The following is a 15839-nucleotide window of genomic DNA, read 5'->3' as shown; positions in this document are numbered from 1 at the left end:
TTAAAAAATCCTTAACAATAATTTGACATGGTAGCAAGTGTCTGTAAAATTCACATGTGTTGCTCTGATAAATTTCCTTTTCCCAAGCTGATGTGCACTATTTGTCTGGGGTTACAATTCCCAGGATGATTGAGAATTGTGGAAATGGTTGTCCCAGCACAGCTGGAGTGCAACGTGCTGTGAAAAGCTGTGTTAAGACATAATTTCCTGGAGTTACTTTTATGTGTTGATTTGTATGCTGTAATACAAACAATTCAGTCTTGTACCAATCTTGTGAAGTAGTTATCTCAGCAAAAATATTGTCCATATGATTTCCTTAATTATACTTGTTACAGGCTAATTTATTGTGCAATAATTCTTATAGTTTTCTGTATCTAATTAAAAAAGACACATTGGCCTTTCCAGATGTTAGCTTTCAAGTGTTAGCTTTTAAAATTGTTTTGGCAATTTTACTTTAATTTCATTGAGCCTTTTGTTGTGGTTTTGCTACTTCCTGTGCCCTCACTGGTAGTTGATGGTCTTTATTTCATTTAGCTATTAAGAAAGATATGTGACAGTCTTTGTATTAAGGATCAGTTGATGCAGTGCCTGGCTGCTGCCAGTTTAAGTGTTTATCTTGAACTAAGATTTGTTGTTTTAGGAGCCTCATGAATCATTTCATTGATGTTGCTATGGATTGGTTTTGATTTTGCTTTAAATTTGTGTTGGGACAAGTTTCATGTTGGCACTCAATATTATAGCATGTGAAACAGCCATACATATAATTCTGCTTAGTTATAACATAAATATAGTATGGATTGACATTCTAGATGTTTCCTCCCCTCTGCTGCAAGAAGCAATCAATTAAGTGGATTGAGATGTAAGGAAATATGGCATGCTTTAATTCATTTAGGGTCTGCTCTCTAACGGGAGAGACAGAGAGAGATGCATCCCCTGTTTTGTTCAAAATCTATGCACCATACCCTTAAAACTCAAGCAATTTGTGTTTAGGCTAGGGGTAAATGGATTCTTCCAGGTAATTGGACGAATCACAAGGGCGAGAACAGCGACTACAAGAAAAGGAGATGTCCTGCTGTTAGCAGTTCTTATAGCTGAATTTCAAGATTTGCAACAGCAGTTCTCTCTCCCTCCTTTAGAAGGGAGCCAGCTGCTTTGAACAGCTGGAACCTGTCTGACAAACTTCTTGTTCTGGGGAATTGAGAGTGAGCTAGAAGGAAAAAAATATTTATTTATTTAATTTAATCAATTTACGTGGCTGCCAATCTCAAATGTCCCTGGGCAGCTAACACTATTAAAAGTAAATAAAACCAAACACGTATACAAAAATGAAAATACCCAGCAACCAAGAAAAATCAAACAGCCATTAGCACAGGTAGAAGATGGGTTCCTTCAGACACCTGGGACCCCAGGCTTGAGCACAAAACTAGGTCTCTAAGGCCTTATGAAAGGCCAGGAGGGTTGGAGTCAGTCTGATCCCTAGAGGGATGATGTTCCAGAGGGCCATCATCTGCAAGGCCACAGCAGAACAACTTCTCCTTTTAGAGGGAGGCTGGACCTATTAGATCAGTCCATCCCAGGTGACTAATGGACCAGTTGGGTTCCAGAAGGAGCTTGGGGTTCTGGAGGGTCTGCTGCATGGTCCGATCAAAGTCCCAGTGGCCACCTGGAGTGAGAGGTGGCTGGGGCTCTGGATCCGATTGTGGCTAAGCAGCCTCTCCACTCCCAGAGGTCCTGCTTACAGAGGAGCTAAAGGAGATGAAGCAGTAGAAGAGACACCTAGAACACCACTGGTGGACGACAAGGAGCAAACCTGATCGAATGTGGGGTAGAGTGACTATTAAGGCCTACTTCATGATGATAAGGGTGGTGAAGCATCACTGTTTCTCCATCCTTATTGCATCTGCAGATAGCCACCCAATTTTTTAATGCAAAAAATTGCTTTTTGCATAAAAGTTGCCAGTGTTGAAAAATAATAATTGATCAAATAAGTGAGTAAAATTAAAAATGAGCAACTGAAAAGTGATTGGTTGGCCAGCCTTCTTAGAAGGGATGTATTTCATGGTGTGTCACCTCTGTGTCAATATGAGACAAGATCTTTTGATTGGGTGTTTATATTTTTCATGAAATTGCTCCTGGAATTCTGGTTGCTACTCTGATTCCAACAGATGTCTTTCCTTTTCTATGGATGGGCAAAGTTTTCATGGTGATAAACTTTAAAAGGATCAATTTTAATTTGTTTCACATGCATACAGTCTTCCTCCTTACATGGGTATTTATAATCACATGGTTATGGTGTTTTAAAAATTCACAACCACTGATAGTATTTTAAGTCATTACAGACAGTGGTCTACTTCATCAAATCCTTTGAGTCCTCACATCTTTCTATAAGACACAGTTGCAGTTTGCTGTTTCTGTGATGATATAGCAAGTCATTTCTGAGAACTTTGGTTCATTTTTGTTTTGTGCTACTATCACAGTTACTGATGGCTTCTAGTTAAATTGCTCTGCCATTGAAAAACTGGCAAGAAAGGTTGATTTCAGGAATTACACAAATTAGCATGAACAAAAAATAGTGTGTGATGATCTGGAGCACCCGCTAGTCACCTCTTCTATATACCATCTAAACAACCAAACGTTTTGGGTATGCTAAGCACACTGTTGGATTCATGTTGCATTGAAGATATATTCTACTTGGGTTTATAGGTGAAGGTATTCTGCCTCTGAAATACAAGTTGCAGAAGCAATAGTAGAAGAATGTCTACTTGGATGAAAAGTCTTTTCCAGAGCTCTTAGGTTAAAGTTGTGTGTATGTTATAAGACATGGAGGCAGTTACTGTCTCTATATGTGAGAAACATTCATGGAGTAGGATGAAAAGCATGCTTACTATGCTACCTAGTAATGTTTGGTTCTTTGGAAGGTTGATAAGACCTGGAGACTACTAGGAATTCATGTGAATACTGCAGATGCTTATACCAAAATAAGCATATAGTTAAAATCTTAGAATACTTGGCCATCTTGCAAGATTTCGACCATGTTTTTAATGTTTGGGCCTAGCAGTCACTACCTAGAAAAAGCATGCTGACTCAGTGTCTGCAATGAAGTCATGGCACAATACACTGTTTTGTGTGCTACTGGTTTAACTAGTATCTCTTTAACTAATAGGACTTAGATGAAGCTTTGATCACATTGCAAGACACAGCGCTACAGGATTATGGATGGTTGTAAAGGGTTCACATACTTTCTCTCCGCACTATTTACCAGTGTTTTACTTGTTTTATTAAACAAATGACTACTTTGGAAGCCATCAAAGTTGCCAGAATGGACTGTGGGTACAGCAATAGCTCAGTGGCTTGTGCTCTTTCCAGTTTTAGGCAATGCTTTCAGCACTGATTCATCTGCCAAGAACTCCTTGGTCATCTGCCATAGAATGCCAGGACTTTATATCCTAGATTATGCCCAAAATATTCTGCAGGCTCCTTTTTTCTGTGAAACACCAGCTACGTTCTTCACCCGCACTTTTTGGTTTTTTTGCATAGTTACATAATGCTAGGGGAAATCTGTGAAAACTGTCGAAAGAATTCCCAAGGAATCCCCAGGTTTTTCTGGAATATAGTGTGAAAGCCCTAGTTCTGAAAAAAGATGCATAACTATGTCAAATAGTAACACCACTGCTGTGTGAGCTGCACTGGCTCCCGGTTGCTTTCCAGGTGCAATTCAAGGTGCATGGCAGAGGGCCAGGTTACTCATGGGATCACCTCTCCCTGAGGGTATCTGCCCGTCCTACTAGGTTAGATAGGGTGGGCATGTTCCAGGTCCCCTCAAATGTTGCCATTTGATAGGATCTCAGAGGCATGCCTTCTGGGTGGCTGCCCCAGCCCTTTGGAACAGTCTCCCACCTGAGATCTGAGGGATCTCTACCCTTTTGGCTTTCTGGAGGGCTGTGAAGACCTGGGTCTTCCCCCAAGCCTTGGGTTAGGATGGGTGTTGAGCTGCTAGGATGATTGGTCTGGTTCCTGGGGGGAAGGACACTTTTGTTTTTAACCATGTTTTTTTATGGATAGTTGTGAGCCACCTAGAGTCATCATATGAGTTAGGTGGCCATATAAGACCTGTAAATAAATAAAAATAAATAAGCAAACAATTCCTGATTGCCTTTCACTGAATATGTTTCTTTTTGTGTCCTCTGTCCCTCTTTCTTTGCAGACTACTGGAGTCTTAACCTTCCCCTTCTTTTTATTAATTTTCTGATTATTTTTATTGATATAGTTGCCTGTGGATTATGGGTACAACTGCCAGCACAGCTCAGCAGACAGTAGCAACAGCAACATTTGAGAATATTCACGGCAGTGGAACCATGGAGGATCATCATTCCCTCAGCATTCACTCCTTCCAGACCATTGGCCTCCACAATAACAAAGCCAAGTCTATTATCACTAATAAGGTGGCGCCTGTTGTCATTACGTGAGTTGCAACCACCAGTTATATTTCTGCAGATCTTTTAATCTTTGTGCCAACCTTCTGGAGCTCCTTTGTCTTCTAATGGCTGTGATGTTGTCTGCATAAAGAGTTAGGCTAAGAAAAGATGTCCGACATTGTTCCCTTTCTCATCTTGTATTGAGAATGTGATAGAAGAGACAATGTGTTCCCTCTGCAGCACTTCTCAACTTGGTACTTCTGTGCTCCCTGGGGATGACAGAAGCTGGAGTTTAGCACATCTGGAGAACACCAGGTTAAGAAAGGCTGCTCTAAAACAAACCATCTCTACTTGTGGCCTACAAAATTGATTACAGCCCATTTGCCACGGTTTGTGGTTAGGAATTCTGCTCCCTCTTCTGTTTTTGTTATTTCAGGTGGGAATGGGTTAGAGAAAAATATTGAAGCTCCAGAGTGTCAGTAGTTAGTGGTCTTTGTTGGTATAACACGGGCACAGAACCCTAATTTGCAAATGAGAGTTTGAAGGCAGTTATTCCCCAATCCAAGAAAAATTAGCCACAGCATAAAATAAAATCAGCAGGTTTTTCTTGGCATATAGAACATGCAGGTTAAAATCTAGAGAGGAGTGACATGCATTTCCAGCTGAACTTAAATGCTAAGCAGTAGAGGTTAATGTCCATCCCATTGTCTTGTTTTTCCCAATCAGCTCATCATAGCTTTATATGTGTTATTGTCCCTTAAAGCTGACCTGCCTCATAATTGGTTGCTTAAAAGTAAGCATATAAATCCAGAGCAGGCAATGTTTATGGGCTGATAGCCACAATTTGAATGTTGAGAATAATAAGGACAAATGGCTCTTATAGGGAGAGTGAATAGTCCCAAAATATGACTTTACCAAAAGGCAGACTAATGAAACTGGTGTTGTGCCATCTGCACTAGCTACTTAGAGTATCCTCTGCTGTCTTTTCTTAGCCTAACTCTAACTCTGTCTCTTCTCTGGGTATGTGGATATACATCCAAGCAAACCTCAAAATTCAGCCCCATGCTGCTGTTGTGCCTAAGACCACCAGCCTGTGTGGAATCCTGGGGTTGTCTTGGTCTGATGAAGCTATTGGAGAAAATAGAAAGAAATAGCTTCCGATTATCATGGGTGGTAGTCTTGTAAACCTGTCCAGTCTTTTTGGACTGATTTTTAAAAAATATAAAACTAGGATAAATCACAACTCAGGCCATTACGTAAGAGCCTATATTGGCCTTACTAAGTTGTTTTGATAATGCAACTAACCCTTTGAAACATAAAGAATTGATAGTTTTCTTATTGGTCGCAGCCAGGCAGGTAGTAGCAGGATCCTGAAAGGAGGAAGGGTTCTGAGTATTTTCATACGGTGGCAAATATGCTGAAAAATTGCTGTAATGGAAAAATGGCCTAAACTTATTAATCATGGGCAACACGACTTAATGATTGTCTGCTACCCAGTTCCAAGTTCATAGATAATCTAATCAAATAAGGTTGTATGTATTTTGCTTCTATATACGTGTAACTGTATTGTTAATTGTTAATATTAAAAAAAATAGAATAAGGATGATATAAGAATCTAGGGCTTAGCTTTGCAGGTTAACAACTTACCAATTAGTATTAAATAAATAGATGGGACAAGAGCTTGGCGGATGCCACAAAAAGATACCTGTGAGTCTTTCTATTGCCAATCTTTGATTTAGGTACATAAAACACAGGTATAACTCTCCCCTCCCCCCATTAATACTGACAGCCTTGATGGGCCACTTGCTTCTGTTGCTGCATTGCAACTTGAGAGGTGCAATTTATGTTATTATATTAACTGAGTGGCAATTTTGTTTGGACTACCTAACAGTTTGTACACACATTCAGTGTAAAATAGGACAGCTACACAAAGTAGTTTGAGTTATGGCTGTGAGATTGTTTGTTTGTTACAGGGCTTACCATCTGGGTAAGGTGTATCAACCTTCTGTGGAATAGGAAATTAAGTGATGGAATCTTATGGTGCTTGTAGAGTGTGTCATCACAGGATATATTTTAATTGCAGAAAATCCCACTATTCAATTTCTGTCATGTGTTTCTTACAGTTACAATTGCAAAGAAGAGTTTCAAATACATGACGACTTATTGAAAGCCAGCTATGCTGTGGGGCGGATTACAGAATCTACTCCAGAACACTATCTTGTACAGGTGAGTGCTGTGAGCTATGCATGGATATGCAGTAGGATGTGATGATGTACAAACATAAAAAAGAGCCTTTCTGGGTCAAAAGATCAACATCCTGTTTCTCTGTTCTGGTTCCCTGTCCAACAAGTGGTTATTAGTGGCATAATATTGCTGAATGCTATTGAGCTTTAATGGATAATGGCCTTAATACAACTGTCTTCCATGAATTTGCTTGGTCATCTGCAGATTCTCGACCACGTTATTTTTGTGAAGACATTAATTGACTGCTTGCACTGCCTTCTTTTGCACACTCATGTCTCCCCTCCTTTTTGTTGTTGTTGTACATAGGGGAAATATTTTATGGTCCGTGATGTATACAGCAAATTAGATGTCTTGAATACTTCCAGCACTTGTGGGGCTCCAAACTTTCGACAGGCCAAAGGGGGATATGCAGTGTTTGGGATGGGCCAGCCCAGCTTTGGTGGATTCAAGCAAGTCCTGCAGAAACTCCAGAATGATGGTCATAAGGTCTGTACATGAAAGAAAGCACAACTGAGATATAGTTTCCTATATGTAAGCCAGAATCTGAATCTGGTTATAGTTATAATTAATTAGATTTATATGCTGCCTGACTCCTAATGACTCTGGGTGGTTGCAGATTAAAAAGGTTAACGACAAGGAAAAATGCAACAGTAGACAAAAGAGTGAAGGTGGGAAGGGTAACAAAAAACCATACGGGAACAAAAAGAAATAAACCCATGTAGTCCAAAGGGGGGCTTCTCTTACCCTTACCAAAGGCCTGGACAAAGAGCCAGATCTTCAAGGCCCTTCAAAGCATCAACAGGGTGGGGGCCATCAGGATCTCAGGGGGAACCTTATGGCAGGCACTACTACAAAGAATGTGCATTTCTAGGGTCCCAATAGATTGCAATATTAAATCAAAGGAATCCAGATTGTGCCAACCCCGCCAGATTGAATTATCTGGGCAGATACTCTGGGAGACAGGTAGCCCCTTAAGTAATTGGGCTCTGTGTTGGATAGTTGCCCCGTAGATGAATAAATACACCTTCGGTTGACTACTTGTAGCAAAGAAAATTTGGTTTCTTAGCTAGCCTGAAACATGGGTCACCTGCTTATTATTTGTTTTCATTTGACTCTTTTTCCACAGAGTTCAGAGCAGGGAAATCTAGGTTGAGAGAAAGTGCCTTGGCAATAAGCTACCCAGCTAAAGCCAAGTTCTGCAGTTACTCTGTTAGTTTCTAGGTTATTTGGAGCAGACTAAGCTTTTCTTTAAGAAAACAATCTTGTCAATTGTATACATAACCTTTTAGATGTTCACTAAGATGAGAGTAAGCTGCAAGGACTATAGAAGCTAGGCCTGTGGCACTCACTGTCCACATTGTGGCTGCAGTGACAGCGTGCCCTATGTAGAGCTTAGCTGTAGAACTTAGGCTGATGTAGATCAGCATAGCTTCTTTTATGGGGGAGGATGTATCTGTAAATGTTTAAGGTCAGCACAATGCTATTTTTTCTGTTGAATTAGACCATTCCTCCATACTATCTCATTTCTGTCCTGAATAGTAGCAGCCTTACTTTTTTCTAAGTTAGGGTTTAGATACCAGGTCCTGGTTGAGCACGCAGTACTGTTTATTCCCTTAAACAGTGGCTGAAAGTTCAGCATTCCTGCTTGTGTCAGGGCAAAGATATGCTATACCACCCTTGTAAACCCCATGTATCCTTTCAACAAACAAGGTTCAGATGCACCTCCATTGTATATATCATAGAATCATAGGGTTGGAAGGGACCTTGGAGGTCTTCTAGTACACATACTTTTATGCACATATCATTAGATGGGAGAAAACAGTGAAACTCCATTTTTTTCTCCATAGGCATTTTGATGTATGTATGTTTGACTTTTTCCTAGCAACATCAAAAATCTGTTTCTTGGAGTACTTTTTTGTTCTCTTGCACATCTAGAGATTTTCCCTTGAGCAGTGCCCTGAAGGACAATGTGCAGAACATCCAAGCGTAGTCCAAACTTGAAGATAATTACTATAGGCAGAGAAGACTTTGCATGTAAATTAGCGTTTATCTACCACCTGTTGAGAAGGTAGCCAACATAGTTCTCTTTGTCGTAGCAGGAATGTATTGTGTTTTGTGTTCGTGAAGAACCTGTACTTTTTCTACGTATGGACAATGATTTTGTCCCCTACACTCCAAGAGGAAAGGAAAACTTGCGTGAGAATCTACACGGCCTGCAGAGAGGAGTCAAAGTAGAAAACCTGGAACTCTCTATTCGGAAAGAGGTGATTTTGGGGGGCTGCATGAAGGTGCACCGAATTTGAGATTTGTTTGAGATATGTTTTCCCATTTTTATTAATGTCATTTATTGTGTGATTTCCAATCCCTTTGGGCATCAGTGTCTTTTATTGTGAATATTCTGGATTATTTTTTTACAGACACTGTTGCTTATAAATTCTTGTTTATTTAAAAACTAGTACAGCTTTAATCACATTGCTATATAGTAAAAAATATGTCTTAGGGATTTAAATTTGGAAATGGGGATGGCTATGGAGTGCATGGTGTCCTTTAATATTTCTGTGCCACTGAATTGAAATGCCATTGTAGATATCTGCACAATGTAATAGAAGGGTATCTGGCATTATCTTGGTGTCTGAGGAGTCTTACAATCCAGTCTTAATATTGGTCCTATAATGTCTGCATGGACAACTTGAGATGAGTAGGAGCAGCGCCTTTTCTTTTGTATCCTTATGGTGAGCCATCAGCAATGCCCGCAATGAGGTCTAGGGAAGAACGTTGCATGTAAGCATGTTGTTGATCATGTTTTATAAAGCAAGACTCTTCTCAGGTTGGTTTCTTGGATTTATCTGTTGAAGATACATGATTTTGCCCAGCTGAGTGAGAATATATATTACGTCTATAATGATATTGAACATTTCAAAGATGAACCGCATTCAGTCAACATCCTCTGTGAAGAAGACATCCATGTGACAGAGGAAGTGTACAAGAGGCCCATCTTCCTGCTGCCATCTTACAGGTAAATTTCGGTGGAAAAGAATCTTGTCCTTACTAATAAAGTAATTGTACTAACTTGGACATTATTTCTTTTCACCATTGTTTGCTTTACCTTTGTAGTAGTAGCCTGTCAAAACATTATTCCAAGAATGTAGGCCATGTCTTGAGCTGGTAGGGTTATTAAAATTGAGAGAGAAAGCCATGGCTGCTCTTGGGGTCAGGATGCATAGCCTCAAAATGGCTGCCACGGTGGGTGTGGCCTGTCATATGCGTAGAAAATATTTCCTCAAAGGCAAACTCTTACAGTTACTCAACACAAAACTTTTTGGTCTCCAGGAGATTTACTACCATTCTGGCTTCCATGGTCTTTTTTGTGGGGGTGAACTGCAACTGCCCCCCCCCCCATTTTTAAGAATGTTTATGGTTTCAGGTGTTGGAGGCTGGTTTGGTGCTTCCCACTCAATTGTTATTTCTAATTTAAATTTATCAAAGTTAAAGTTGGAGAGACAGGGAGTTTTACAGATGTCCAGGTTACAGATTGCTGCCCACAGATATCAGGTTATCTATCTCTGCATAATAAAGTGATTGGATTAGCACATTGCACTGGCATAGTGTCATTTGTTCAGTTTTGACTTAGTGGATTCTGTAAACTCAGCCAGTTGTATCTTATTCAACAAGGCATGGTTAAATAAAGCATGGCTTTGTGTGATGGGTAAAATTTGTCATTGTTAAGAATGAAGCACCGGCTTCTATTTAGAAATTTATGACTGAAACAGTCATATGAGAAAGTGGTGGGGAAATGACAGGGTATCTGCATTGATTCTTTCCATCATGCCAATATGTTGAATTAAATGTTTTCTAAGAGTCTCTGTGCAAAGCTTGCCTGTATTTTGACCGAGGGAATTTTCAAAATCTGGAAATAACTCCTTTTTGTTGGTAGGTACCATCGACTCCCTTTGCCTGTGGATGGAGCTCCTTTAGAAACACAATTTGATGCTTTCATCAGTTTCCTCAGGGTAAGGGGTGCTGCCAGATGTTAATCTACAAGCTGTCTTTTATTTAATAACCTCACTTGGAAAAGGAAGCACATGCAAGATGCTTGTTAGCAGAAGCTGGAAGTCCTTCCTGTTGGGTGCAGATACTACAAACATTTGCTTTTCCTCCTCTGTATTTGCCTCTGCTGAGTGTAGATTCATCAGAGAGCTGTGTCTATTTCTGGATCTCGAGCTGGTGTTTGAACACACGCGTTTATTAGATGCCTGTATTTGCTTTAGGATCAGGACGGTCTGTATGATTTTGTTGTGCAAAATATAAACGCCTAATATCCCCCCATACTGTAAAAAGAATTACTGCACAAGCCAGCAAGAAATTAAGCTTTTAAAGGCCTGTTGATTTTATTAGAAAACCATTAAAACGAATGCTTAGTTTTTTTCCTGGATCAAGTCTGTAATACTGAATTTAATTAATGGGCATCAAATTGCTAGCTACAGTGACTGTGTTTACTTTGGAAGTTTCATTGTTTTGCTAAGGGTAGAGCCAGTTTTGGTAGATACTAAAAATATGCAAAAGTGTTGTGGAAACAAGTCAGGGTTAGAGTAATTATAGGATAGATTCTATGCCATGTTTAATATGTTAAGCTAATTTGATTAAAGGAAGGAGAGAGGCTTTCTTCGTTTGGGGAACAATAAACCATTCAGTTGCAATTCTATGCATGTTTTCTTGGGAGAACATTTCATTTATTTTTTAAAAAAGTTTGACTTTTAAAAACACATAAGGCCTCACATAAGGTTTTTTTTTTTTTAATTGCATAAGATAAAAAGAGAGCCAGTTTGTCGTGGTAGTTAAGGCATCAGGCTAGTCCTGTCTTGGGCACAAAGCCAGGTGGGTGACTTTGGGCCAGTTGCTTTCTCTCAGCCCTAAAAAGGAGTAAGGGCAAGCCAATTCTGAAATCTTGCCAAGAAAACTGTAGGGACTTGTCCAGGTAGTCACCAGGAGTCAACACTGATTCAAAGGTGTGTGCGCGCATGCACACACACACACACACACACGATAAAAAACAACAGAATTTTTGTCCGCTTGCTAGTACTATTATCTTGTGTATTAAGAAATGTGATCTAAGTAGGGACTTAGGACATACTGAGTTACAGTTACTTTATTTATCAAATTTCTAGAGCTACCTATCTCATGAATGCGGCTCTGGGCAGGGTACAATAAAAACAAAACAATAAAGACACATCTTAAAATAACCATAGAAAACAAGAAACATGCATAGAACAAGGCCAATGGGAGAGTGTTTAAAAACTCATACATGATAAAGCCATCTTGTGGGCTCCCTGTTCTGAAGGGATCCCCAGGCCTGCTGGAAAGACCATGTCTTGAGAGATCTCTGGAAGGCCAATAGGGTTGGGGCTAATCTCACCACCTTATGAGACTGAATAGGGAGAAACAGAGTTAGAAGAGGCTGAGAAGCCATCAAATCTGATCCCCTGCTTATGCAGAATGAAGAGGAGTTGAATAGAAAACCCATTGCCTGCTTTCTGGCCACCCAAGAGTGTTTCCTTCTCTTGATCTGGAGCAACAACAGACAATGTGTGTGAACTTTAGGAGGCTGAGGAATATTTTTCCTCTCACATAGTTGTTCGGTGGCCACCCTTTTGAGCAAATGGCAGCCCAACAAATGTGTGCAATTCTGTCTTACAGGAAAGTCCAAACCTGCTCCTTCTCCAAGATCCCAGCAAGCCACCTCCTGCTCTGGTTTTTAGTTGCCAAACTGGTGTTGGGAGGACCAATTTAGCCATGGTCTTAGGAACTCTAGTCCTCTATCACCGTAAAGGTGGCCTACAAAAACAAGAGTAAGTATAGTGTCTCCTCCTGAGGTCAAATGAAATTGGAAGGAAGTCATGATTATTTATAGGTACTAGAAAGTCTGCTTCTATCAAGAAGGGATGGCTCTGTTCTTATCACAGGAACTAGTTTTATCATAAACTAAGGGCAGTTAGAAACTTCTTCCCCTTGTAAGATATTATCCCAGTGAAGCATTGATTGGACTGCATTATTTACATAAGGATTGTCAATTTATTATTTTAGGCATCATCAAAATGCAGAATTTCTGAATATCTGTAGGGGTATGAAATAAAGGGAAACTTGATTGACTCCAGTAGTATTTTATATGTGACATTAAGAGAACAAAATATAGAACAAAAATATAATTTCAGTATGGGTGTCAGGATTTCATGTTTGGTCAAGCTAAATGCTACAGCTTCTTTTAAATTTTATTTTATTTTATTTAAAATAAGTGTAATAGTACCAACAGATCAAGCATATACTAATTCTTTGCTTCAAGTAGGAACTTTTTTTTTTTAATTAAGTAGTGTGAATAAGCGCAGGATGAAGTGCATCACATCACATAATTTTGACAAAAGGAAAATTAGAAAGTTTGATAAACTTTTGTGAGATTCTATGGATACTTTACATTAAGGAATATTTTTAATGTTACCTAATCACAGCCTTCCACAGTCTACCAAATATTCACCCAGGGAACAATTTCGAATTATTCAGAACTTCATCAGCATGGTACCCAATGGCCAGCAGATAGTGGAGGAGGTAAGTGAACTGCCTGTATTGTTCCTTTGGTTTCAGTGGCCTTTTTCTGCTTTGTTACCCTTACTGTACCTGGTGAAGACTGTCAGAGTTACTTGTCCCAATCTGTGACAGCATCTGATAAAGGACCTATAGTAACTCTACAAATTGAGTGGAAGAACCCAAGAATCAAACAGACAAACTTCATGGTGTCCTCTTTAAATGATGAGTTATGTAGCTCCTTGTGTCTGAGTGTGTATTATGTGTATGTATGTATGAGTGAGTGATTGCAACTCTCTGTATTTGATTATATTATTAATGTAGTCATTAATGATGAAAACAGTAATGCCTGATTGTCCAGAAAGAAATGAGTTCTCTCCATTATGACTAGAAAGACAGTTAGTCAACCTGCCTCAATCTGGATGCCCATCCAGATGCCTTGGGATCACAGTTCCCAGAATTCCCAGTATCCATGGCTGAGAGAGGCCATGAGGTTGGGGCAAGCTGTCCAAAGTAGTGTTATGTTTATTGAGGAAGCTGTTGGAGGATTGAAGACATGCGGATAGATGGTTACTATATGTGAAAAGTAAACTCATACAGATTACATCTTGGCTGGAAGAGTTCTTTAGCATGTATAGCATAATATTTAATTTGGTCCTGCAAGGGATTAAAAATGCTTTTCTTTTTGAGTTAAAGAACTCTTCAGTAGATTTAGTGAAAAATGAACATGCAAATAGGTTCACCTAGTCAAAATAGTTTGTTCCTTCTTCTAGTGATTTTCCTCTACCCTACAGTCCTTGTTTCTATTTTTCAGTAAGTGAAAGCTTTTTATGCTGAAGGTTTTTCAAATACACATTTTTCATTTCAGCTGTGTATTTATGTCAGCATTTGGGGTATGGGGGAAAGGAGGGGTGTATGTTTGAGAGGGGGAAGGACTTGGTAGTTTTTTTCCTACCCCAAATTATGAAAAATTGTCCTGCATTTCTTGGGGTTTCACCATCATACTTCACTGGCACAAGTTCTGGAGATGCACAGCGGTTGAAGGACCACATGGTGGCCCGTGCTTGCCCAAGTCTCATTTCAGTTAAAAAAAAAAATAGCTTCCAGGTGATCATATGAACAGAGGAGGCAGATAAAATAGACATAAGATTGAAGGGAATGAAATCCTCTCTCAGTAGATTTTTGACATTTTCTCTTTGGCCCTCAAAGGTGGATTCTGCCATTGCCTTGTGTTCAGAAATGCATGATATGAAGGAAGCCATCTATGAATACAAGAGGAAATTGGAAGGAACTGGAGAAGATTATCAAAACCAGGTACTAGTAGTTCTTTGTAAATGGTGACAAGATCCATGACACTAGTAAGTTCTCCACAGTTATTTACATTCTTTACATTTCTGATGATCGTTGGCCCACACTTTTATGACTGGGAATTGCTGTCTTCTTCAGAAAATGGGGATATCTAACTACAATGGAATTAGAAATCTTAAGTTTTATTGGAAGAGAGTCATTCATGGTAGAAGATACTTTAATTACAGATTTTGCAACAGTTCATTCTGTCAGAAGCCTTTCTTGATATATGTTGGGGTTGGCAACCTTTTGATGGCTGGGGTTGGACTAAGCATTTGTGGGTGCCCAAGGCAATGGTGGGATCATAATGCAGAATGGTAGATCCAAGGTTTAAAAATCTGTTTGAAGATTTTGGATTTTTATTTCTGATTTACCCATTATACTGAGTCTGGTTTAGGGTTTAATGCTTTTCTTTGTGTGTGTGTGTGTGTGTGTGTGTGTGTGTGTGCACGCATGTGTCCTACCTCAAAATGGTAGGAACCTATGGCAACCTTTCTGGCAACTATGGTTGCAGGTGACTGGGGGGCGGGGGAGCCCATCTAGTCTGTATAGGCCCATTTTTTTCAGATTTCCAGAAAGCTACTATCCCAATAATCATGTGATAATTTAGATATGATTCTTGGCATTTATGTACATTTCAAGTCCATCTGTCTTGTAAGAAAAGTCAGTAAGTTTACACTCTCACAGGCAAAGTGGAGACTGAAGTTGAGAAATTATATCTTGTAATGAGTTCATTACAGGTTTGAACCAGGTACATTCAGAGGGAACATAGCTGCAAATCATCTGAAGATTTAATCTGTGGAATCTCCAGTTAACAATCTCATGTAACAGATGATGGGAAAAATGTGTTTCTGGAGACTGATGCCAATTTCACTAGATGATACTGTGCAGTATTGTTTTACATGTGCACTGTCTTCAACTTGTTGCCATCCAGATGTCTTGGAGTTCACTTCTCCTAATTCTCAGCCATTATAGATCAAACCTGGAACCAAGGGAGTTGAAGAATAGATAACCCCAGGTCAGGAAAGGTTGTTCTGTATACTCATTACATTTAACACTGCAGCTTTTGTGATTACCTGAAACTGGAAACTTACATAAGTTTCACATAACACATAAGTTATTTGTTCAGATAACGCTAAGCCTCGGTTCTGAGTTTCTCCTAAGAAAAATGATAAATTTGCTAGTTATTTCAATTTAGACACTTGCCATTTTATTAATTGGTTAGCTGTGTTCTGTGAAGTCTTTCATGAGCTTTACTTT

General features: G+C 39.5%; 1 protein-coding gene across 6 annotated transcripts in view; it reads left to right on the top strand.

The window, feature by feature from the left end:
• PALD1 (phosphatase domain containing paladin 1) overlaps positions 1 to 15839 on the top strand; it is a 106680-nt gene that overhangs the window by 28542 nt on the left and 62299 nt on the right. For all 6 annotated transcript variants that reach the window (XM_088144367.1, XM_025173644.2, XM_088144369.1 and 3 more), the window contains exons 2-10: positions 4268 to 4462; positions 6539 to 6641; positions 6966 to 7145; positions 8759 to 8923; positions 9515 to 9675; positions 10594 to 10669; positions 12354 to 12505; positions 13160 to 13256; positions 14442 to 14546. In XM_088144367.1, coding sequence (XP_088000493.1) covers positions 4268 to 4462; positions 6539 to 6641; positions 6966 to 7145; positions 8759 to 8923; positions 9515 to 9675; positions 10594 to 10669; positions 12354 to 12505; positions 13160 to 13256; positions 14442 to 14546 — 1234 coding nt within the window. The remainder of the gene's footprint in view (positions 1 to 4267; positions 4463 to 6538; positions 6642 to 6965; positions 7146 to 8758; positions 8924 to 9514; positions 9676 to 10593; positions 10670 to 12353; positions 12506 to 13159; positions 13257 to 14441; positions 14547 to 15839) is intronic.

The sequence above is a fragment of the Python bivittatus genome, unplaced genomic scaffold, assembly GCF_059951505.1.
Source record: "Python bivittatus isolate LINGU-HERP-01145 unplaced genomic scaffold, Pbiv_v1 ctg000400_np1212, whole genome shotgun sequence".
Lineage (NCBI taxonomy): Eukaryota > Metazoa > Chordata > Lepidosauria > Squamata > Pythonidae > Python > Python bivittatus.
Note: the sequence above shows the minus strand (reverse complement) of the source record. Positions and strands in the feature narration are given on the sequence as shown.